The 27407-nt window shown below is 33.6% G+C and overlaps 1 protein-coding gene across 1 annotated transcript; it reads left to right on the plus strand.

The window, feature by feature from the left end:
• Positions 1 to 4741: 4741 nt before the first annotated feature.
• Positions 4742 to 5690, plus strand: LOC107857279 (histidine decarboxylase-like). The gene is made up of 3 exons (XM_047395301.1): positions 4742 to 4862; positions 4951 to 5089; positions 5189 to 5690. Exons 1-3 carry the CDS (start codon positions 4742 to 4744, stop codon positions 5661 to 5663), a joined length of 735 nt encoding a protein of 244 aa, XP_047251257.1. The 3' UTR covers positions 5664 to 5690.
• The last annotated feature ends 21717 nt before the right edge of the window (positions 5691 to 27407 follow it).

Here is a 27407-nt window from a genome sequence, read left to right on the forward strand (position 1 = left end):
CATCTTGCTGTAAATATTTTACTTCCTGTGGTTAGTTCTATTCCTGATATTTTCCGATATAGTACTAATGATTTATCTATATTTTTATCTGTTATTGCTATTGAATAATTCACACTTATTATAAATTTAAATTTTTGGTATATTAAATTACCTTTTATAGCGGTTATTATACTTTTTTTCTATAGGTTTTATAATTCTATCATCTGCTAAATATAATTCTATTGGTGTATTTATTCCTTCTCTGAAACATGCTTTTATTAATATCTCTATTCCTACAAGGTGTACATATTTTATTGGGTCTTTACTTTTTATATTGTTTATTTCTTTATTAATTATTCTTTTTGTTACTAGTGGTATGCTAGCTATTCCTTTTCCATATCTACAATCTATTACATGTTCCTTTTGACTTATTACGCAGTATTCTTCCTTCTTTCTACTAAATATATTTTTTATTGTTGGTATTTTAAATATTTTTTCTACACTTAAGTCTAACTCTTTTCCTTTTATTTCGTCAAATATATTATTATCAAATATTATTTTTTGATCTGTTCCTTCTTCATTTAAATATTCTTCCTTTGTTATTATTTTTATATCTTCTTCAGTTATTTGGTTCATTTTTATATCTTCTTCAGTCATTTGATTCATCAATTCACTATCTATTTCATTATCTGTTTCATCCTCCGAAATTTCATATATACTATTTTTACTTTCTAATTCATAATCTATATAATCAATCTGCATATATTCTGTATTTTCTATTTTTATCTCTGATATTTATTTATTTTTTGGGTTTTTTGTTTAATTTACAATCTCTAGCTAAATGTCTTAGTTTTCCACAATTATAACAAGTACATTCTTTTATAGATTTCTTTTTTTTATATGGTCTTTTTATGTTTATAATTTTTTACATAATATCTTTTTTTTGGTTTCTTATATTTATATTTTGATTTTTTGTATTTCTTATATTTCTTATGTTTTTTTTCTTTTATTATAATATCTTTCTTCACATCCAAATTGAGGTGCTATTTTATCTTTACAACATGCTAAATTTCTTATTAATGTTTTTTTCATTTTTATTTCTTCTCTATATTTTTCACATCTAGATTTCTATACCATTGTTGTAAAAATTTTATTCTTGCTCCTAGGTTATCTATTATTTTTGCTTCATCCCAATTCTTTATTATTTTTGAACTAAATGGTTCAGGTAATTTACTAAAATATAATTTTCTTATTTCTTTACTTTCTTCTATATTATATATTCCTTTATAATAATATTCTTTAAATGCGCACATATATTCATCTATATAGCACATATTACATATTGTTAATTTTAACATTAAATTCTTATTCGTGTCTTTTTCTTTATTTTGTTCTGCTTCTTCTGTTGTCATATTGTTAAATTCATCACTTATAGCTATTTCATATTTTTTTCAATATTTTTGTTGGTAAGATTTTTGTAGGTGTTGATGTTCCTTCTATTTTTGTATCAAATCTTAATATTTTTTAACTTGCGTCGGCTAGGTTTAAAAACCATAATTTTACTATTCCTATTAATTTTTTTTTTCTATATATTCTGGTGTGTTTGTTGTATCTATTTTATTATCTAATAATTATTTTGACATGTATTCTACTCATAGTTGTATTATTTTATTTGTATCTATTACACAGTCTAAGTCTAAAAAGTTATAATTAATTATTTGTCTTGGTGTCCATTTATTATATTCATCCTTTGGATTATATCTTTTAAACTTACTTTTGTAATTATAGGTTGGTTTTCTTATATCTGATGTACTAGGTATTATATTTTTATTTAGAGTATTTATTTTGGTATTTATTAGTTCTAGATTTTCTTTATTAATTACTTCTTGTTTTTCATTAATTTCTAGTTTTTCTATATTTTCTAAAATTTCTGTATATGTTTCACTAACTTCTGAGTCATAATCATCTGTTTCTTCAGCATCTATTGTATTTATTTCTAATTCACTAGTTTCTAATTCCTTATTTTTAAAATTGATTTATCTCAATTAATAATTTTTGTTCTTTATCTTTTTCTTCTTTTTTCTTTCTATCTTTTAGCATTTGTAGTTCTTTTTCTAATTCAGCAATCCTACTATTTTTAGTTTCTTCTATTTTCGTATTTCCTCTGTAGTTTGTTGTTTTATTTTATTTATTTCTTTTTTTCTATCAATCTCTTCGTTTTCTCTTTATATTCTTACCATGACTGTCAACTTATCTTCTAATTTTAATTCTTCTTTTTCTAACATTAAATATAAATGTTCACCTATTTTCTTATACCTTCTTCCTAGATTAGAAAATACTATTTTTATTTTTAATCCTTCATGGTTTTCATATATTTTTTCGTCTATTATAAATTCTTCTTTGTTCATTTTTATTTAATTGTTAATAGATCATGATGGTATGTATATGAATTTTTACTAACTCCAACAATTATGTTATACTGTAGTCTTTTTATCCTTATTTTTAATTCTTTACGTTTTTCAGATATTATTTGTTTTAATTCTTTATATTTTTGTAATTTTTGTACGTTTTTCATCTAAATAATTAATATTTTGGTGAATATCTAAATCTAATAAATATCACTAAATTTGCTACGACACACTCCAACTTCACGAGAGTCCTATTACTCCTGAACTAAATTTTAGCATTTTTTTGTCGTCATTTTTAGCTGATGCGGCACCTTTTGTCAGTCTTTTTAGCTGACATGACACCTTTGATATGAGCCTCATTTTATATAATAAAAGTGTCACATCAACACAAAAAGGTGACAAAAATACACTAAAATTAAGTTAAGGGGTGATAGGACCCCTGTGAAGTTGAAATTTATTGTAACAACTTTGATTAGAGTTCGGGAGAATTACTGAATGCTTATCTCTAAGAATTACTAAATTATAAGTCAAAAGTTAGCATAAGCTCATCTAGAAAAACTCTTCGTTTATTCTGGATAGCAATCAGTGCTAATGACAACTAATGGTCACGCAAGCTACATTGTTTTGAAGTCTCGAGTTCATTAATAAAGAAAATAAACTAGTTCAATTTCACATTAAGACTAGAGAAACTTTATGAAGGAAGTTGGCTATGCTTATAAATAATTTTTGATTTATTATTTATATATTTGGTAAATATCAAAATGCTTAGCTTGTAAGCCAATGGAAGCATAAAAAGATATATTTTTATATATATATATATATATATATATATATATATATATATATACACACATTAAGACTAGAGAAACTTTATGAAGGAAGTTGGCTAAGCTTATAAATAATTTTTAATTTATTATTTATATATTCGGTAAATATCAAAATACTTGTAAGCCAATGGAAGTCAAAAGATATATATATATATATATATATATATATATATATATATATATATATATTACAACTTATTTTATAGCTTACAAACATTTTTAATTAATTTGACCAAGTCGATTACAATTTTATTCATAATATCTTTTGTTATGTTGATTTATAGGTTACCCAACTAATATGAGTTACGCGCATCATGTTATTTTAGCAACATTTTTGCATTTCTCCTTGAATGACTGCGGAGATCCCTTCACTCAGAGCCCTGTGGATTTTCATTCAAAAGATTTTGAAATAGCTATTTTAGATTGGTTTCCCTCAACTCTGGAAAATTGAGAAGGATGAATATCGGGGATACATTACTAATGGTGGTAGAAGATAAAAAAATATTTTTTTCCAAAAGTACCCTTTTCAAAACCACTTTTAAAACAAAATTACACACCTTTAAATTCTAGGCAAACACTAATTGTTGTTCACAAGTGATTTTAATATTTTTTTTATCAAACATCTTCTTATCAAAAGTACGGTTTTAAAAAATATTTTTCAATAAAATAATTTACGTCAAATAAGCTAATATTCTTTCGATTACAGATTAAACTCAATATTATTAATATGGAGTAAATATTTACACGTAAAAGCCACTAGACATATAATAACTATCAAATCTAAATTCAAAAAACTTTAAATATATTAATTAAAATGCTAAAAACTTTTTAAACCGATTCTATCAAATTTTGAGTTTGAATTCGCCTTCTGAGACTCTCCCATCTCCTTTGACAAACCAAGTTTCTTCTAATTCCAATCCAAATGTGTATTTATGGGGAGAATTAGCTTTTAGCCCGCTTACAAGTATTCCTTTTGGTATTTTTTTATTAGAATTTTCATTTTTTATACATAAGATATTTGAAAAGATAATGTTCTTTATTATTTTAAAAGAGCCTAGGAGATTTTATTTCCACATATTTTATTATTATTTACTAGTGGCTTAAAATAATCCTAATTCCACGTACCCAACTAAGTTAACTTTACCATTTTACCCATGAGTTACAGAGCATTAACCTTGAAATATTACACCAAAGTCTCAGTATATTTTACTTTTTTTTTTTTTGGTTAAGTATATTTTACTTTGAATAGTTTCCAGATACATAAAACCTCTATGCAAATTTGAAAATTATGGAAAATGCATAAAAGTTTTTTGAACTAAAAGCAAAAAATTATAAATTCTAATTTAAAAAATTAGGCATAACAATATTTTCTTGAGTAACACTCAAAGATATAGTTGAAGATGTTTAAATGATGTACTTCACTTTCACCATTGGAACAATATATATATGTGCAGAAGAGAGTTACTTCATTGTGGGATAATATATGCATCAAAATATTCACATTAGTCGATCTTCAAAGCAGCAAGAATGTACAGAATGGAGATAGAAACTATAAACACTTTAGTTAGTGGGGAGATGTATTATGCAGATTTGAGAACAAAGTTACTTCTTAATCAGAACAAACCAGCCATCATCAATATCAATATAGGTAAATATTCTTAGATACTTAAACTCTAAAGCTTTGCTTTGTGAAGTAGTCTATTACCTTAACTTCTAAGGACGTGTTTGATTTGTAGGAACAACATTCAAAGGAGCTATTGATGACATCGATTCGATTGTACAAGCACTTGAATATTGTGGTTATTCAAATGACAAGTATTACATTCACTGTGATGCTGCATTGTATGGGTTGATTGTCTCCTTTATCAAACATGTAAGTTTACTTTTGTTCAATTATTCTTGAACGATTTTCTGATCAAGGTGACAAATACAAAATGATCTAATGCTTTATGATATTTGACAATATGGAAAAACAATTACCTTCAAGAAGCCAATTGGCAGTATTTCAGTATCAGGCCACAAGTTCTTGGGATGTCCAATACCTTTTGGCATTCAGATGACAAGGAAAAGTAATGTTAATAGCCTCTCAAATATTGAGTATATAGCCTCTGCAGATATGACGATTTCTGGTAGTCGAAATGGCTTAGCACCAATATTTTTATGGTACAGTTTAAGCATGAAAGGTTATGTTGGATTGTGGCAAGATTCCAAAATGTGCATTGAAAATTCCCAATATTTGAAAGATCAACTTCTTAAAGAAGGAATTAGCGTTATGCTCAATGAGTTCAGCACTACAGTCGTTTTTGAACGGCCTTGTGACCATAAATTCATTAGTCATTGGAAACTGTGTTACTTAAGTGGTATCGCACATATTGTGGTTATGTCAGGCATCACAAGAGAAATCATAGACAGCTTTCTCAAGGATCTAATGCAAGAGAGGAAAAAGTGATACCAGGATGAAGCAACTCTACCTCCTTACCTAACAGATGATATTGGTTCTCAAAACTGTCTATGCTCATATCACAAGATGCATTACTAAATTTTTTAGGATCTCTGACTTGAAATGGTCTTGGTTATGCAGTACGTTTTTACTCGGGATTGACTCAGTAAAATTTGTGATCTAAACTATCTAGAGTTTTCAAATAGATTTACATGTATATTTTATTTTTACACAAGAATGACTTGATAAAATTTGTGATCTATAATTTCGTAATAAATTCATGTATATTTTGTTTGCAATTTATTATTCTGAAATGTAGAGTTCTTCTTTTAGGGTCTCATTATCATCTTACTCAACAAGAGTTCTTAAGAAAGCTATCTCATACGTATTAGTATGACACACACCCTGTGGAATAATAAATTTATTAACGAAATTAAGTGATCCAAATTCTCCAAGGAATTGAAGATAGAATATATGGAATCTTAATCCTTAAACGGACACCTGCATTAACAATTGATATTTGAAATCAACCACTCCCAAAGAATGATAAGGGCACAACAAAAGGAAGAAAAGAGAATTTATGTGAAGAACTCAAGCTTGCAAGTAATTCTACAGTTCAAACATAATCTTCTGCAAAACACTTTTTGAGAAAAACTGGTTTAGTGTACGTATATTGAATATCTTTGTCCAATTTTTCAATAGAACGATATATAAAATATACCAGTATATATCTGAGAGGTCTTAAAATGATGAATGTTGATCCTTTAAGCTAGCTTAATGAAGGAATAAATCAATTTTCACATGAGATAAAAAGATGACTTAGCAAGCATAAACTTCAAATTATCATATTTAGCCTAAGTTTTAATTAATTACAACTCATAGCCTCTCTTGTTAATTTGATACAATCCATAGCATCTCTCCTTTATTATCTCTTTTAACTTCCTCTCTTTCTTTTTCTTTTATTTCTCTTTCTTCTTTTGATTTCATTTCCTGCTTTTCTTTCTTTTCTGACTTATATTCGAATGTCATCTATACTAGTTGTGGCATTGGCAGAAAGTCGCATGCTTTGACTATCTCAATTTGTGAGTCAATGTAGAGCCTTATGGACTTAGTCTTATGCTTGGCGTTATGAATTTTTGATGGATCAACTTTAGTTCTTCGAGGTCAGTGTGATAAGATTACGTAGACAGGACTTGGATGACATTTTAGGTAGTTCAGAGTAGATGGAAGGTTTGGAAAGCCAAAGGAAGGTTAGATTTGGATATTGGCTTAGAATAGTTTTCACTTGGTTGTGCTGGTATCATTGTGGAATCAGTTTCTTTTGGTTTGGATTTTTTTTCTTTATCTATTCTCATTCAATTGGATGCCAGTCGCATGTAGAGGTTGAGTTTTGGATATTTGAGGAATGAAGTAGGAGAGTTGATTGAAAAGGGATATCAATAGCAAATCCCTCGAAAGCATTATCTCTTCTTAGAGGTTATTGAGGATTTTGCTAGAAGCATGCAGGCCAAGTACCTTATCCCTTTGAGATTTTGTGCTCTTTCAATCCATCTAATTTTGTCAACAAAATTTCTTTTAGTAGTGGATATTGTAATGACCCTCTAGGTCATTTCCTTAGTTTACGCACATTTTTAGCATTCCCACAATGGCTATAGGTCCTTCATGACTTGTCAAAATTGTCGGTTCGGTTATCAAGAAGTTCATTTGAGTTTTAGGCTCATTTCTCTATTTTGGAGTTATCACTATTAAGGAATTGGTATCATACCAAAACTCTTGGTAAACTATATTAGACGAGAATTTCAATAGTGCCATCAGCTCTAAAATGTTGATTTAGGCTACGGGGACCCTTGGTTCTAGTCCCAAGGCTTTTGGATTCATTTTGGGCTATTTGTTGTATCATATGAAAAATGGAACCATAGATGTGGGCCCCATATTTAGTCAAAACAATCTCAAATGAAAGTTTTGATGCTTTCATTGAGTTTGGAATGTTGAATTTGGTATGGTATCATAGTTTCGTTGCATGCATGGGGTTCCGAAAGAATCTCGAGCACTCGATCGAAGTCCATTTTAGACTTAGAAAGTATGATGCCTCAAAGTTGCAGGTGCAACCGCTTAAGTGGCCGTTGCTTAGGCTTTGTTATATGGCTAAGGACCGCTTAAGCGATCCTTGTCCATTTTTATGGGCGTCGCTTTAGCGGCCAAGTGCAACTTTAGCGATGCCCACATCCCGCTTGACCACTTTAGCGGACTTGTACCTCTTAAGTGGGAGCTGCTTAAGTAGACAAGTGACCACTTTAGTGACTCCTGTAGTTGTTAAATACCCTTTCTTCACCTGATTTTCCCCTCAGTTTCTTAACTTGTTTCCATCTTTTTTGAGAGATTGGAGCATGCAAAGTGTGAAAAATCATCCATTGAAGCTAAGTTAAGTTAGGCTAACACTCTTTGGTCATTTCCCATTATTTTCCATGTCAAATTCCACTCCATTTCATTGTACATTCAAAAAGATTAGGTTTTTAAATTCTTAACCTTTAGGGGCTGATTTGGACCCGAATTTGTGTCCCATTTGTGCTCAACGTTTGAGCACACGTTTCTTGTCTTTCAAGGGACCTCATGACAGATTCAATTTTAGATTTTCATTTACGAGCCCAGTGGGCCCGTTCTTTATAAGAATTTTGGATTGGCCTTTTATATAGCAATATGATTCTTATTATAATCTTATTAACGTATAGATTATCATTTTAATAATGCAAGGATATTTTTGGGATCGTGCAAGAAAGATGGGTGATTTGTGGATGATTCAACGATTAATGTTCGACATCAAGGTATGCTTTGGTCCATTTTTTTGTATGAGATGGCTTAGAGTGTAGATTGCATTCTAGATGGGTATGATAGGAAAAGTTTAGGACTAGAATATCATGATTTAGCCTAATTTAGGAGCTTGGGGATAGAAGGGTGAATCGACATTTAAGATGAAATACTTGTTATAGTTAAAGAATCTTATCATCATAGGTTATAAACATGTTAATCACAGTTTGATATTAAGGTTCCTTTCATACAATATTTACTATTTGACTTGGTGGATTGGATAACAATATCTCAGTTTATAGTATTACCAATATGCTAGCTATATATTGTTCTTCCCGTGGTCGTGGTTATGATATCAGCTGGACTTCAGGTGTGCATTCTATCCTCATAAAGGATGTGGCCTTAGTCTATGGATGTTTAGACATTTATGGTTGTGTTTCTTGGATACTAGTGAAGGCATGCACATATTATGGTATATTTATGCTAACTTTGTGGTACAATTGCAACCAAAACCATCATTTTACTACTATTTTCTAAAAATAAAATTTTTCCCACTTTTTTTTTTATAACAAATTATTTTATAATGGGAATCTACCACATTAATTGATAATTTATGATATTTTGGTACTAAAGATGAGGCTTTGGAAATTTGACCATGATTGATTTTGCACCATGGTTTACCCACTCTTTTACCACTACTATTTACTTTGATCGAGAGAGATTTTGATCCTTTCTACTCAATGACACTAGTTTAGTTCTGAAGTTGATATTAGGCAATAGATTTATAGACTTAAAACTCTTTTTGTCATGTTTCAAGTATGTACACTTATTATAAATCTCTCTGGTACTGGATGAAGTAGATTGATGATGATGATGATTCGATATCCTAGATCGGGACCAGGTAAGTGTATACAGATATTTCCAAATCCCTTTGGGGCTCCTTCATCTGTGAGCTAATCGTGATGAAGAATAAAGGTCATCGAAGGTCCTTCCTTTGTGAGCTGTTAAGTTGTAGGAGGTGTATACACTTGGTACGTTATAACAATTGGATCAGATATGGTATTATGGATTTATTCTGCTTTCATTTATTCATATGCATTGCCTATCACCAGTATATTATTTGGTACTTATATTTATCAGCCTTATGGAGGATTGCATAGGTATAGGCTATGATAGATGTTTGTTGAGTGTTGGTTGAACCTTCAGGGTTTATGGAGCCCCAGTTAGGCATTATTTGTCTAGACTGGCCGTTTACTTTATTGTTGTTATTATGGTTGGTTCGTGGTAGGTTGATTATGAATTGGTATTTGAGGTTATCAATATGTTTCTGAGCCCTTTACTTTATTATAGTAAATTACATCATGGGCAGTGCATTCGTTGTTTGACATTTTGACTATTTCCCTTGCTTATGTTTGTATTAGGTTCCTACTTGGTTAGGATCCCCCCAGAGAGGGTAGGTTAACTATCTTAGGTTGTTACCTTTGAGTTAGTCTTATATACCTACTTATGTATATTTATACGTGCTATTACTATATCTCTCTCTCTTTCCTTGATCATTCATATTGTATATATATTCTTTGGCCTTGTATACTATTATATATCCTCTTATCTCTATTTTTCATATATTGGTTAGCGATATAAGGTATAGTACTTTAGTTCCTGAATACTCCCAGAATATGATAGTTTATCCTTATTGCGTCACTAATTTTATCATGATTAAATTTATAGATAGTTTCTTGGAATTCATATTCTTTCTTTGCATGTCATTTTATGCTTGCATTATCTTTAGAGATTAGTCACAGTTTCCTACTAATATGTGTTTAGTTCTTATGCTAAACTTCAGCAACCTACATATCATAGTATAAGTTATCGCTATTGGTGTAGAAATCATGTAGAGAAGCTATGGATCAGAGATTTGGGGTAAGCACCTAACATTAAGAGTATTATTACTCTCCCATGTATGGATTAGACTGATCTCTACATTGTACTCAGAGATGGTTTGTACTATTATATTAATTCAGTATCTTACTTTATACTCTTATTGTATTAGAAGCTCTTGTACTAACTTCACCAAGTCTTGGAGTTGTTTTATATGTATTAACCCCTTTATATATTTATTTGGCGGTCTCCTTTCATTTTTCTTGATAGTCCATTACTAGCAGTTTTGGACTACAGTTTGGCTTACCTACTGGTGGGTTATAGTAGGTGCCATTATGACCTGAGAAATTGGGTCGTGATAGTCCACTTAAGAGGCAGTTGCTTTAGCGGCCCAAGATCGCTTAAGCGATAGCCGCTTTAGTGTCCAATCATATCTTAAGCGGTAGTCTCCTTAGCAGCCTAGTATCACTTTAACGGTAGTTGCTTAAGCAGCTACTTAGCTGATTAAGCGACAACCACTGTATATAACCTCCTTTTCTCAATTTTCGTATGTCTTTGGACCTTCAAGCTTTGCAAATGACATTATTTGAGGGTTTTGATATTTATTTTTATGTAAGTATTTTCTAGACTCATAATCCTACTTTTCCTTGATTTTATCTCCAAAACACCTTCAAATTATGATTTCAAAGGGGAAAATTAGGGTTTTTACCCATAAGGTTTAAAAAGCATTTTTCTTTGTTTTAGACCTCAATTTTATCCCATTTTCATGTGGGTTTTCAACTATAGACTCCTTTAACCTTGGGAAATGTGTTTCTAACAAAATTCCAATTTTAACCCTTTCATTTTCAAACCTGTTTTTTAAACTCATTTTGACCCCAACCCGAATATGGGCAATATGGGTATCTTTAGCTTTCTTTTAACACGATAATGCTATATTTGAATGTTGAAGCTAATTCCAAGGCCATTCACATGTGGAAGGCTCTGTGTTGAGGCACATAAGACTTGAATTTCACCATTTCACAGTACGTTATGTATGGGTAGTTAATATATAAGTAAAGCATGTTATTGGTTGGGGAAGTAACTAGGGAGTTTTTAATTTGTGATTAGATTACTATTGTACGCCTATTTGGGGGTTTACATTATGTTGTTATTGACTTACAATATTTGATATTGTGTGTTGCCCATGTGGGGACATTATTTGACATCACTGCCCTTATTTATGCATCTTTATTCCTTTATTTAGATATAATGCCCGTGCGGGGGATTAATTTGATATTATAGGCCTTATTTGAGGATTTATTGCCTTTATCATGATAAAATACTTGAGTAAGGTATTGACAAGATAATAAGGATGTCTTGTATGTATATTTATTATGATGCTACCTTTTGGAGATGATGAATCATGACTTATGGACATATTGAATTGATTTTTGGGCTCTCTCATATATACTTACATGTTGATTGGATAGGATATCCTCGTTTTGGGTTGATTATAAGCATTACATCCTTATTTTATACATATTCATTCATTAAATATGGGTATCACTGAGACTCACTATATTTGATTGAAAATGAGACACTTCGTGAAAACCTTCTCCATGAACATGATCTGGAGAGGAAGATAAGATTAATATTGAGATTGAGATATGAGATACAGTATATGGATTGTGAACCCCCATGGGTCCTACCCGATAGCTATGAGCTCGGTAGATGTACATGAAAAGTCATGCAATGTGTTTAACCATTCGTCCTATCCATATTGCATTACATTGAATTGCATACATACCTTATTTTGTTTCCCTAGTCTCCTTGATTTTTGTGTGGTTTTCGTGTATTTTCTCCTTTATATCTGTGATGTTACTACTTTTGTATACTTGTATATATATATATACATACATACACATACATATAAGAATTGTTAATGGAGACGGTATGAGCTACCATTTGGGGATTTCTTGCTTGCAGGTGACATATTCATAGTATATTTTACTTATGTTATTATCTACTTTTGCCAGTCGTCCAATGATACTTATTGAGTACAAGTGGACCGTACTCACTCCTACTATGCTCTTTTGGTGCAGATCCTAGCACGACTACTAGACGTAGATGTTGAGATCATATTGTAATTGGTGATATCTTAGGTACTAGATCGTTAGAATTCAAGGTGCATCTCCAGATCTCACTCTATTTTATTTATGTATTTTTTGGGTTAAAGATAGATTTTTTTACTTTCAGTTTTGGATTTATAGTTGGATTACTCTTCCATTATGACACTAGATTTTGGGTGGTTTATTTCAATTCTTCAAACTTTTGTGTATTATATATTTATTTCATGGTTGGACTGACTTTGTTCTATAAATCTCTCTTGGTTTATGTTATTATCGATTTTTTTATCTTATTAGTTTAGGTGATCAACTTACTTGTCAAGGATAGGTCGCGTTAAGTATCGTCTTGACCTAGATTTTAATCATGAAAAATAAGTATCAGATCCAGGTTCATCGATCTTATAAGTGTAAGAGTAGGATGTCTAGTAGAGTCTCTTAGATCGGTATGTAGATGTCTATATCTATCTTTGATAGACTATAAGATGTCTTTTGGAAAAATTTCTATGTTTTGATTCCTTATCATTTGGGTTATTCATACACTATGTTCTAAGTTGTGATCCGTTCTTTTCTACATAAAGAGGACTAGATATAGAGAGGTTAGGGATGCTAAGTGAGAACTCAAGAATGGAGCCGAGACTAGAGGATGAGAAAGGGTTATGGACGACCCATAGATAAGGACATGTACAAGGATCTTTCTCAATCAGAAGTGGTGCTAGAGGATCTTCTATGAGCTCAAGGTTGAGCATGTAGAAGTTGTGGGACCACCTCTGGATCCCTAGGGTTCAGTTGCTACCCCAGTTCTAAAGTGTTTGTTGATTTAGTTATTGACTCATTCAAATGGTGTTCCTGTGAATACACTTGGTATTCCTCTAGTTTTGAGTAAGATATTGTTGTCAGTGGCAGCGTCATCCTATGGTATTTCTATGACCCTAAGCATAGTTTTGTTGTCTATCCTTCCATCTATTTATGATATTTCTTAAGACTTCAAGTGGTGTACCACCCTCTATGCAATATATTATTATGGTATTCCTAGTTTAGAGGTACATCCTTGATCTATGGTACCCCACTTGTGGACTCCCAACCTGCCAGATTTACTATTTCTTTGATTACTTAGAGTTTATTTATTTTTGATGATCAAAAGAGACATGAGAGATTATTTTGCTTGGGTCGGCCCAAGTTCAGTGGACGCTACAGGAGAGGATGCCTATGAGTTCTAGATTTATTTCCAGGAGAAGATACATAATCTAAGATCCCTTAAGTCCCATGAAGTTGCTTATACTAAAGACTAGTTTACAAATGTGGCTAGGGATTGGTGGAGGTCGAATGTGAGTTGTAGACCTTTAGATTTGTTTACTATGACTTGGACTCATTTTTTGAGGCTTTCTTGGAGAGGTTTGTGCCATATAACTGAGAGACCATCTTGCTAAGTATGAGGCTCATTTTCACACCTTGATCATTTAAAGCAGGGCTTTATGACTATTGCTGAGTATGAGGCTCATTTTCATACCTTGTCCAAGTATTCATCTGCTAGCATCTTACCAAGTCTAAGCAAATTTAGAAGTCCGTGAAGGGATTGGATGGTACTTATCAGTTGGATAGAGCTCAGATAGTAGTCTTAGGGCTTGTTTTAAAAGTGTTATTGAGCATGCCAAGATGAATGAGTCAATAATCCAGGCTACTTAGAGAGGAACCAAGAAGGTGTGTTATTATGGAGAGTTTAGTGGACACACATCCTGAGTTAGACACTTTTCTAGTAGAGGGTCCCAAGGTTATAATAATAGGTGAGTTTAGGTTTCTTTGTAGGATCAGGTAGTAGGTCTTCAATTTCAGTGACTTTGATAGTCATACATCTATCCAGGGTGGTTTTTGTAGTTCTACCACACCACTTCCAGATCGAGTCAAGCCGTAGAGGGTATTTTATTTGTCTTGAGTTTGGATATGTGGCCAAGGACTATCCTTTGTGTGTTTCAGGCCTAATCTTATATCAATAGAGAAAAGTGGTTCATGGTGTCATAAGGGTGCAGCTAGAGGTACTCGAGAGAGAGGTAGGGGTACTTGTGATGGTGGAAAAGAGTTGTTCATTCTGGGAATAGATATGCTTAATGCAATTTTTTGCCTGCTGAATAGAAGGTAGAGGCCTCTGATGTTGTTATTACAAGTATCATCCCAGTTTTCTACAGATCTACTTCTGTATTATTTAACCCCGGGTTGACATTGTCCTATGGGTCTACATATTTTGATTTTGGTTTTGATGTTTAATGTGAACCTCTTCTTATGAAACTTCGTGTTTCTACCCTAGTGGGAGATTTTTTAGCGGTAGATTAGGTGTACCAATCTTGTATGGTTACCTTTGTGGGCTGTGATACCTGGGTAGACTTGATTTTCTTATAAATGGTTGATTTTTATGTTATCTTGGTTGTGAATTGGTTAGCTTCTTATTATGCTATTTTTGGACTTGTATGCTAAGATCTTTACCTTAGCTACATTGAGTGTGTCTAGGTTAACTTGAAAGGGTATGCATAAATTAAGTTTGAAGAGTGTTATATCTTTTGTGCAAGCTCGTTGCATGATAGAGAGAGGATTTCTATCTTATTTAGATCATATCTGTGATACTAGTGTTGCCTTACTGTCTCCTATGGATTCCCTTTGAGTTGTCCACAAGTTCATGGATGTGTTTTCTATGGATTTGCCTGGTATGCCTCCCGAACGTGATATTGATTTCTTAATAATGTGGAGTTGTATGTTCCTTCCTATAGGATGGCCCCTGCAGATTTAAACGAGTTGAAGGAGCAATTACAGGATTTATTGAGTAAGAGGCTCATTAGACTTAGTGTATCTCCTTAGGGTGTGCAAGTCTTGCTTATAAAGAGGAAGGATGGTTTTATGCGTATGTGTATTAATTATTGACAGTTAAACAAAGTGACAGTTAAGAACTAGTAGCCTCTTTCTCACATTAATGATTTTTTTGACCAGCTTTAAAGTGCTTCGGTGTTTTCCAAGATTGATTTGAGAACTGGGTATCATCAGTTGAAGATTAGGGCTTTGAATGCTCCAAAGACAACATTTCTGACTCGATACGATTATTATAAGTTCTTGTTTGTCATTTGGGTTGAATAATTCCCAACAACGATCATTGAGTTGATGAACCGGTATGTTGACCTTATCTTGACTCATTTGTGATTGTATTCATAGATGACATCTTGGTTTATTCCAAGATTGAGGTCAACTATGTAAAGCATTTGAGGAGTATACTTTAGAGGTTGATTGATGAGAAGTTGTATGCTAAGTTTTATAAGTGAGAGTTTTGGTTGGATTCTATTTATTTTTGGGGTCATGTGGTGACTAAGGATGACATTATGGTCGATTCGACTAAGATAGAAATAATTCGTAATTTGGCTAGACATACTTCTCCTACCAAGATTTGGAGCTTTGTTGGTTTGGCTGGTTATTATCGGTGTTTTGTAAAGGTTTTCTCATCTGTTGCAACTCATTTGACCAAGTTAACTCAATAGAAGGTGTTATTTTAGTGGTCGGGTGCATGTAAGAGAAGTTTCAAGGGCTTAAGAAGTTGTTGAATTCGGCTCTTATTTTGACATTTCCCTGGAGGGTGTAGGCTTTACCATGCTTTGTGATACTTCTGGTATTGGTTTGGGTGCAGTGTTGATGAAAAAGGGTAAGGTGATTGCTTATGCCTTTTGTATTTGAATCCTTATGAGAGGAATTACCATAATCATGACTCAGATTTGGCAGCCATAGTGTTTGTATTAAGGTTGTGGCGATATTATTTGTATGGGTTTCTTGTGAGATTTTCTCAAATGACCGTGGCTTTTATTAGTTCTTCAGGCAACGAGATCTTAATATGAGGCAGAAATGATGGCTTGAGTTGGTCAAGGATTATGACATCATTATCTTGTATCATCTGGGCAAGGCTAACGTGGTTATGGATGCCTTGAGTTGAAAGTCGATCAATATGGGGGAGTTTAGGTCATCTCTTGATCCAAGAGTGACCTCGAGCCTTGGAGTTTAGTCTTTATCTAACTCAACGGTTAGGCTTGATATTTTGATATTTAGGCATATGTTAGCCTTCATTGATTCTAGGTCTTCCTTGATGGAGCAGATTCGAGCTTACCAGTATGATGATGTTAGTTGAGGATGATTTGGGATAAGGTGTTGAGCGGCGAGGATAAGAAAGCCTCTCTTGATTCGATGGTGTATTGAGGATTGGTAGCCAAGTTTGTGTACTGAGAGTTGGAGATTAGGTATCACGACCCGAGTGGGGCCCTGGCCATAATGAGCATCCCGAACCCTGAAGGCCAGAGCGCTCTTCTAAATCTGGAAATAATGCACTATATTCATATAGATGAGAAAATTTGCGGAAAACAATACATGACGGAACCATGGTCAATCGCATAAACTTGAACAATTTAAAAGGGAAATTCTAAATATTCTAAACATGTGACAACCGTCTGCGAAATCTCTAACAATACAATAACCATCATACGTCTTAGAAAAAACTGGGACAAGGCCCCCAGTAGACCATAAGAAGAAAGAAACAATAAAATCTGAAAATCAGGCATTCCAAAATAGAGAAGCCTCACCAATTGCAACTTCTGACAAGTCAATCCACTAATTAACGGGATCCCAGAACTGTGTCTTAGAATCCTGAAATATAGGGGGTCAATACAAATGTACTTGTATGTAAAACAACTCGAAATAACATGTTTTCATGCAAAATAGATGAGAGTATTTCATAAAAACAATGATCATATACGTAAGTAAAATACATGGGCATACTTTAATAATTTCAAAACAATTTTCGACAACCTTGACTCACTCCTTATTATTCTTATGAGCTAGTCAGTACACCCTATAAATTTGAAATTCCATGGGCTATGTGGAACCCGCCCTTGACTCGAGGGCCGAACCTCCAATCAAAGTAGTCGCCAGGATTTGGAGCTGGTGATACCCCCCATATGATCACACCGCAGGAATCCCCTACTGTGAGATATCCTAATTATTTTGTTAGCCTCCCATATAGGATACAATATCATAAGACCCGTATCGGCAACTACGGTTTCCAGCAATGAGCCCTCACACTCAAACGCCTTCTTTGGGTAACCTACTAGCTCTCTTAAGCCCAATTTTTAGTACTTTAAAACAAACATGCTTCATACTTTCAAAACATTCAATACTCATCTTGTTAAGGGCACATAATCACCGAGTATCGTCATACCCTGTCTTGCAAGTCAATATCATATCCATTCCATAGCTCATCATATTCAAAATATATACATGACCACCCAAGGTTCATAACATCAAAATAAAATCATCACTTTGAAATCTCAAGAACACTTAGGTATTCCAACCTCTCTTTGCAAGATTCAAAATATGTGGTGGTCATGTCAATTTGCTTAATCACATGCAATTCTTTCTCTTTAAAGCAAGTATATATTTACAACAAGAAACTCCCTGTCATCATCTATAAATCATGTCAAACACCATGATATTAAGAAAATCACTTTCAAACTCTAAAAACATGCATTTCAAATCATTCATAATGATTATATACACTTTACTTCACAACAAGAGAGGGAATTCATACACATGGTCTTAATAAATCTTACAATTCATGTGAAATCACACATATATATAGTTCTAATTCAATTTCCATGAAAAGTAATTCAATATAACATATATTTCCATGAAAACAGCCATTTGATGCATAATCTTCAAAAATCATATCATATACTTCATTATAAATCATAATTGGGGATCTTTAATCTTGATAAAATATTTAAACTTATGCACAAGATTTTTAGAGCAGTCCCACATACCTTAGATTATAAAATTTAAAAGATGAAACCCGGATCTAGATCCGTTTCTCGAAATTCTTGATCTTTGGGGATAGATCCGGGTTTCTCGAAATTCTTGATCTTTGGGGATGAGTTCTTGATTTGAAGAATGAAGTCCTATTCTTGAAACTTTCTTGAGAATCTTGAACTTGAAAGGCTTGAATTCTAGATTACTTGGAGGAGAAAGGTTGAATTTTGTTCTTGGGGAAGTGGAATGTTTTTACGTGAGTTGAGTTGAAGAAAAATGGGCAAATAATGCCCCTCTTTGGGTTATAATTCTTGTTTGGACAGTTGGGGATATGGAGGAAAGGACTAAATTACCCCTTGGCCTCTCTTTCCCTTGTAAATGACCATCATGACACGATTCTCAGAAATAGAAATGAGACTCGCATCACGACTTCCAGAAATGGGAATGAAACTCGCGTCGCGACCTTATCGCTAAAGCTCACTGCCTCACACAAAAAATGACATAACTTTTCATTCGGGTATCGGATTTTAGCGAAATTGGTATCGTTGGAAAGATAATTCTATTATCTACAATTTGGTGGGTCTTAATATGCCAAATTATATATATATATATACAAAAAGTTATGCTCATTCAAAGATGACCCTTGTAGAATTAAATTCCAAACTTTGGGTGAATCATAGGACCTTAGCTCAACTTGGTTCTAAATGATTTCTATGAATAATTTTCACCTCATAATCACTTAATACACTAGGAGAAGGATCATGACACATGAATTTAACTATAAACCATGGAATTAGAGATTACGTCAGTAGGAATAACGGTCCGCTTTCTAGCTCAAAAATGCGGGGTGTTACATTATCTCCCTCTTGGGATCATTCATCCCCGAATGATGGGTAGGGACTTATTGACACTCTTAAAGTTTAGAATAAACAACGAAACCTCTCATTGAACATTTTTCCTTAGCAAAATGTGCAAAGGCTTCAAATGAGCTTCATGATAACCCCTAGTGAAACGTGAAAGCACGAAGCATGGGATAATGAGACTTTACATAGGGATGATCTTGCACATCAGTTATATGAACATAATTATCACAACATAAGGCAAAGGTTTATTTGATGATCATAGACCTGATTTATATTGGTACTAATAATGAAATAAGATTTTCCGAATGATAGGATTAGGAGCATTCTTTACTTTACAAAGTACCACGAATAGTCTTAAACATAGAGGCACTAATCGTCTACACCCCAAAAAATAATCAGCATACTTCACACTCGCCAATTTACAATTTTCCAGCCACACATCTAGCCACAAGAATTTGAGTCCCACTACTTAGTACTTCTATGTTAAAGCCTAACTCAGAGTAACAAGGTGATGACTTAAGCTACGGAACCCTATACTTTCCATCCCTTTAAGAATATTTCTTCACCTTATCACTACCATCAAACACACTCGGGATTTAATTTAGAGAGTACTAACCACATAGCACATAGGTTTATGTTTTCAACAACCACAACATTCAAGACTAATTCTTACTATACCCACTATATGGATCTCCCTACTAAGACCAATGATTTCAATCACTCTCACGAATATTTTTACCACATTCCTCCTTCTTAGCTATTTCACATAACAAAAGTGCATCCCTTTCTTTTCCCTTTCACCTATAACCTTAGCCCGAGAATCACATCCAATTTTTTTTCTACCTTCAAGAACATCTACTCCCCTACCTAACAAAAAACCATACTTTCAAAGCCACCATCAGACTAGCATACGGAGGGTCATTAAGGGACCCGAGCAAAAATATCATGAATGGGAGTAACACTATTAGGCCATAACTTATACTTATTGCACTACTCAAGGAGGGACATAAAGTGAAGATACGATAAAATAGAGATGAGGTGCTCCATATATCAAGTGTCTGGATCATAAGTAGAGAGTCATTCGGAAAAACACAATACAACATGAATTCTTAGGATAGAGCAAAGTGAAAAAACATTGGTGCACATATCAGGATAAAATGAGGGAAAGAGACTGAATTACCCTCTTAGACCCGAAAATCAAGAAGACGGACTGGGCACCTAATGCTTTAAGCGACGCACTGCGTCGATCCCTACCAACGTAGTTCCTGGCGTGACACATTGATATGACATTGACACACTATTTTGATCATCCAAAAATCCCTTAAATGTTGTCTAAAATATTTGAAACTTTCCTGAGATACCCCCTTTAGACCCTTGACTATGAATCAACTCAAAAATCTACGTCTCGGGGCCGGGAAGATCAATTTGAAAATCATGGAAGTTAAGAGCTCATAAATATGACTAAGTCTGTTAACAATTAAAAATTTTCAAGTTTCCAGCTCTCCATACATACAACCAAGAGTGGGATTGAGTCGAGAATGTTACAGGGTGTTACATTACAACTAAGAAAAAGATTGCTGCTCGAAGTGATTTCTTTTCATTTAAGGAACGGAGATTTGCCATGAGTTTGCATAAACCTTATCACTTTGGCTAAACTCGACATAGGATGAATCAGTGACATATAGAAATATATTTTATTACAACCAAGCATGCTGAGAGACATAGATTTTTATGGATCACGAACAACATAACATATGGCTTGAATACAAGAAAGACTGGATTACTGAGAGACATAATTGCTTCTAGTTTAGAGGTCAGATCATAAACATAAGTCCATAGAGAACTCGAACCATAGGCATTGGCATGACTTGAATAGATAACGTAAGATATTAACAGGATACTCTCCTAAATTAAAGTAGGAGGATTATGCTCGAGTAGAATTAGGTCCATCATGGTTATTCCCTGTAACTTGCCACGCTGAGAACATTTGGGGAACTCCCTTAACTCACCATCTCCCCCTTATATCAAAATCACAATCCTAGATTTACGAACATTTCCCTTTATCAAATCTATAGCCATTACTCTCAACATAAAAGACACATCACCACATACTTAAAACTCTAAACTCTCTTGAAGGCCTTGATTTTCTATAAACGCTACTCTTAACCTTCGCTAATCTCTATAGCCAGCACTCTACAACTCTCACTCTCATGAGTACATGCATCCACACTCCTTATCACAGAAGGTGAGGGGGGGATCAATATACACATGAACATAACTCCCCTTAATAATTTTGATATAAAGACACTAAACTCTTTCTAAGACTCCCTCTCCAGGGACACGAATCGCAACTTTTTCTAACTTCGAAAGTCATCAAGTTACAACTAATATTTTCATGGGAATAGACACCCACGCCTAAACACTTAACATTCCATCTTCAATTCCTTAGAATACTATCATTACACCTCTGATCACATAACTTACAACTTAACTAAACTTGTAAAACTATACCAAAGGTGCACATTGTCTACCTATATTTCCTCAAGTTCAACTTTAATGAACACTATACAAAAATTGCCCAGACTTCTCCATATTACAAAATTCTAAAACACAAACTAGGTACACATGACACTTATACCATACAACCTTATCTAACAACATCCTATCTGGGGTTCAACTTATTCTTATATGATTATCACTCTTACCACCTTAATAAATCTACCATAATCCATTATTTTAACACCCATCCTCTTGTGGATAAATATCATAATCATTCACTCCTTATTCCGCAAGTCGCCAACCTAGGCTATTTCTAATACTACACCAACCCAATTGATTCATTCTAACAAAATATTGATTATCAATCTTGAGCTACTATTCTCACCACTACACTCCCCATATAAAGTTTAAGCCTATTGTCTGTGCTCAATTATATACCATTGGTAAAGCATGCCACATACTATACTAGTTTGTTAAATTGGGAAATCAACCCAAATATTTTACTCTACTTAACTACTACCTACAATCAAAACCCCTTCATGACATCGCTATTACAATTTAAAATCCAATACATACCTTCTCACATGAAGTACTAGTTTACTACTACTTAAACAAAAGGACCATCAAAGGGGGTAAAGTCACACAATAGGATTATTCGATCTTAATCTTATAATATAACCCATTTTAATCTTATCAACATATTCTAATGCCTCATATCATACTCACTTACCTAATCATACATCACAATGATCTTCAAAATTCAATAAACACTAATGAGCCTCTTCCAACAACTTAATAACTAATCTACCCCTTTTCTCTTACCACTTACAAATGATTTCTACAAGCACCATAACTATCTACTTTGAGCTCCTTCTCTATTTTGAAAAATTAATAATTATATCCCATCACTTCCTTCATAGACTACCATATAATCTAAAATTATTGCTACCACATTAGTCTATCACTATAAAATGGAAAACCATCCCTCAATCAATAGTTATACAACTAAAACTCTTTATTTATACAAAAGTCATCCTCACTCTGACTTCTAACCTTGTGACTTCATATCACCAATTTCTTGGCCTATCTCACTACTACTAGGTCATGCCACTATACCATATACTAATACTTGGGTGGAAATATAGTTCTAACATTCTGCTGCACAACATTACCATATACATGACATCTGGAATAAGAATTTTGAAAGGGGACGGAATAGACTTTGTGCCTCTGGCTGAAAAGCACAATTTCATCAAAATAAAGGCATACACTTAAATCAACATACCTTGAAGCACTAATGGGCTCCTCTCAATTCCTTATGCTATCTCATAACTTTATGGATAACTCAATCAGAGAGAACCACATCGTTGGGGGAGCTAGACTTTTAGACTTGTATCAGCTCGACAATAAGGAATGGCCCATGAAAATTAGAACGAGGGAGGAATTTGAATAACTTTCTTATGATGATACTATTGCACGATCTATAGCATAAAAAAATAAAAACAAATCCTAAATGCCCAGTAGCCTCTTGATTATAAGTATAGAGCACAACATACCCATAAGTAAGACTTTACTAGACACAATTTTGCAGGCACCCTGGGACTATGAATCGTGCTTTGATACCAAGTTTGTCACGACCCAAGCCGGGGCCCTGGCCATAACAAGCATCCTGAACCCTGAAGGCCTGGGCGCTCTTAAAAATCTGGTAATCATGCACTATATTCATATAGTATAAGAAAAATTACAAAAAATAATACATGTCAAAACCATGGTCAATCTCATAAATTTGAACAATTTAAAAGAAAAATCCTGAATATTCTAAATATGTGACAACCGTCTGTGAAATCTCTAACATTACAATAACCATCATACATCTGAGACAAAACTGGGACAAGGCCCTCAATAGACCATAATAAGAAATAAACAATAAAATCTAAAAATTAGGCCTTCCAAAATAGAGAAGGCTCACAAACTACAACTTCTGACAAGTCAATCTACTGCTTAACGGGATCCTAGGACTGTGTCTTAGAATCCTGAAATATAGGGAGTCAATACAAATGTACTGGTATGTGAAACAACTTAAAATAATATGTTTTTATGCAAAATAGATGAGAGCATTTCATAAAAACAATGATCATATACGTAAGGAAATACATGGGCATACTTTAATAATTTCAAAACAATTTTTGAAGACCTTGACTCACTCCTTATTATTCTTATGAGCTATTCGGTACACCCTACAAATTTAAAATTCCATGGTCTATGTGGAACCCGCCCTTGACTTGGCGGCCGAGCCTCTAATCTAAGTAGCCGCTAGGATTTGGAGCTAGTGATACACCCATGTGAGCACACCACAAGAACCCCCCATGTGAGATGTCCTAATTATTTTTTTATCATCTCATGTAGGATATAATATCATAAGACCCACATCGGTAATTACGATTTTCAGCGATGAGCCCTTATACTCAAATGCTTTCTTTGGGTAACCTAGTAGCTCTCTTAAGCCTAATTTTTAGTACTTTAAAACAAACATGCTTCATACTTTCAAAACATTCAATTCTCATCTTGTTAAGGGAACATAATCACCGGGTATTGTCATACCCTATCTTGCAAGTCAATATCATATCCATTCCATAGCCCATCACATCCAAAATATATACATGACCACCAAAGGTTCATAACATCACAATAAAATAATCACTTTGAAATCTCAAGAATACTTAGGTATTCCAACCTCTCTTTGCAAGATTCAAACATATGGTGGTCATGTCAATTTGTTTAATCACATGCAATTCTTTCTCTTTAAAGAAAGTATATATTTACAACACAAAATTCCCTATCATCATCTATAAACCATGTCAAACACCATGATATTGAGAAGATCAATTTCAAACTCTAAAAACATGTATTTCAAATCATTCATAATGATTATATACACTTTACTTCACAACGAGAGAGGGAATTCATACACATGCTCTCAATAAATATTACAATTCACATGAAATCATACATATATATATATAGTTGTAATTCAATTTCCATGAAAATTAATTCAATACAATATCTATTTCCATCAAAACAGTCCCTTGATGTATAATCTTCTAAAATCATATCATATACTTTATTATAAATCATAATTAGGGATCTTTAAACTTGATAAAACATTTAAAATTATGCACAAGGTTTTTAGAGTAGTCCCATATACCTTAGATTTTAAAATTTAAAAGGTGAAACCCAAATATGGATCCATTTCTTAGAATTTTGATCTTTGTGGATGAGTTATTGATTTGAAGAATAAAGTCCTATTCTTAAAACTTCGTTGAGAATCTTGAACTTCAAAGGCTTGAATTCTAGATTACTTGGAGGAGAAGGGTTGAATTTTGTTCTTGGGGAAGGGGAAGGTTTTTACGTGAGTTGAGTTGAAAAATAGGCAAATAATGCCCCTCTTTGGGTTATAATTCAAGTTTGGACGACTGAGGATGGGGGAAGAGGAATAAACTACCCCTTGTCCTCTCTTTCCCATGTAATTTACCATCATGGCACAATTCCCAGAAACAAAAATAAAACTCGCATCACATCTCCCATAAACGGGAATGAAACAGGTGTCGCGACCTTATCACGACAGCTCACTGCATCACATAAAAAATAAGATAACTTTTCACTCGGGTATCAAATTTTTGTAAAATTTGTATCGTTGGAAAGCTAATTTAATTATCTAAAATTTGGAGGTTCTTAATATGCCAAATTCTATATATATATAAAACGTTATATCCATTCAAAGAAGACCCTTGTAGAATCAAATTCCAATGTTTGGGTGAATCATAGGACTTTAGCTCAACTTGGTTCTAAATGATTTTTATGAACACTTTTCACCTCATAATCACTTCATACACTAGGAGAAGGATCATGAAACATGAATTTAAATATAAATCATGGAATTATAGCTTATGCAAGTAGGAATAACGATTCACTTTCTAGCTCAAAAATGTAGGGTGTTACACTAGGTGATATTGATTTTGGAGGAGACTCATTGCTCTAGATATTCCATCCATCCAGGTGTGACAAATAAGTATCATGATTTGAAGAATATTTACTGGTGGGGTGGTATGAAAAGGATATAGAAAAGTTTGTAGCTTGTTACTTATGTTGTCAGCAGATGAAGGTCGAGTATCAAAGACTGGGTAGATAGCTTCAGAGGTTGCCCATTCATGAATGGGAATAGGAGTAGATCATGGACTTCATGACTGTGTTGACTTATACTTCTTGGGGTTCTGACAGTATTTGAGTCATTGTGGATCGGTTGACCAAATCAACTAATTTCATTCCTTTCATATTTTCTTCAGTGCCAAAAAGTCATCTCATATCTACGTTCGTGAGATAGTTTTTATTCATGGGGTACTCATGTCTATTATTTTAGAAAGAGGGTCATTATTCACTTCTAGCTTCTGGCAGACTTTTCAAGAGGAGTTGGGTACTTGGGTTGACCTCAGCACAGCTTTCTACCCCCAGACTGATGGTCAGTTGGAGTAGACTATTTAGATTTTATAGGATTTTCTCTGCTTGTGTGATGAATTTTACGTTTCCATGTGAGTATCATTTGGCTTTGGTGGAGTTTGCTCATTATAATAGTAACCATTATAGTATTGAGATGGACCCTTTCGAGGTTTTGTATAGTAGATGTTAGCTTTGGTGAAGTTCACTTATTATAATTGCTACCATTCTAGTATTGAGATGACCCCTTTCGAGGTTTTGTATAGTAGGCATTATCAGTCCCTCTTTGGTTTGTTTGGGACTTCTGAGGTTAGGCCTCGTGGTACCAATTTGCTTCACAAGTCTTGGGATAGATTTTGGGTCATTCAGGGTAGGCTTTGGGTGTCTCAGAGTATGAAAAAGAGTTATGCAGACCATGGGTTTCGTGCCTTAAATTTTGTATTGGTGATATGGTCTTCCTTCGTGTGTCACCCATGAAGGGCGTGATAAGGTTTGGGAAGAGAGGCAATCTTAGAACCTTTTTTGATTTTGTAGAGGAGGCTATTTGGTAGATCGAGTCTAACATGCATAGTAGCTACCCCCAGCTTTTCACTGATTCAGGTATTTTTCTTATCTTTAGTTTGAGAACGAATAAATTCTTAGTGGTGGATATTGTAAGGACTCAATTCAATAAATTTACTTGTTATGTGTGTTTTGGCCATCTTATCCCTTCCCATGGTTGCTATACATTGTTTGTAGGGTGTGGTAATGGTTGGCACAATTCCTGAGATGATTCAAAATAGTTTATGTGAGTTTGTGGTTTTTAGAGGTTGGAAAGGCCTTATAGTTGACTTCGGTCAACATTTGTAGTTCTGTGAGTTGAATGACAAAACAGACTGCGCTAGCAGATCTGGAAAGTCAATTTTGGGCTGGTAGTGTGGTTGGTTCAATTTTACGGCTTTTGAATCAAATTTTGACCCTCGATTCAAAAAATAGTGAAATTAGATCTCGAAGGTCAATTTTATTAAAACAATTTTTTTTTAAATCTAATATCGTCATTGTGCTCGAAATGTCAAATTTAGTCTAGTAGCATATTTCACTTGACATCATGGGATTCTGGACAAATTCTAAGGGCTTAGTCCCTAACTTTACAATTTAGAAGATTTGTTGATGGAGCTGTATCTAGTGTGGACACTTTAGCGGCCAAGCGCCATTTTAGCGGACCCTGCTATCCAAAGCAACTACCGCTAAAGCGAGCGCTTGACCACTTTAACGGTTGCCACTTTAGCAATAGGGGACCACTGTAGTGGCCT

This window comes from Capsicum annuum, chromosome 8, assembly GCF_002878395.1.
Source record: "Capsicum annuum cultivar UCD-10X-F1 chromosome 8, UCD10Xv1.1, whole genome shotgun sequence".
NCBI lineage: Eukaryota > Viridiplantae > Streptophyta > Magnoliopsida > Solanales > Solanaceae > Capsicum > Capsicum annuum.

Coding starts and splice junctions, on each gene's coding strand:
- LOC107857279 (XM_047395301.1), top strand. CDS start 4,742: ATGTACAGAATGGAGATAGAAACTATAAACACTTTAGTTAGTGGGGAG. Junction 4,863..4,950: donor CATCATCAATATCAATATAG/GTAAATATTCTT, acceptor TTTGATTTGTAG/GAACAACATTCAAAGGAGCT. Junction 5,090..5,188: donor GTCTCCTTTATCAAACATGT/AAGTTTACTTTT, acceptor ATATGGAAAAAC/AATTACCTTCAAGAAGCCAA.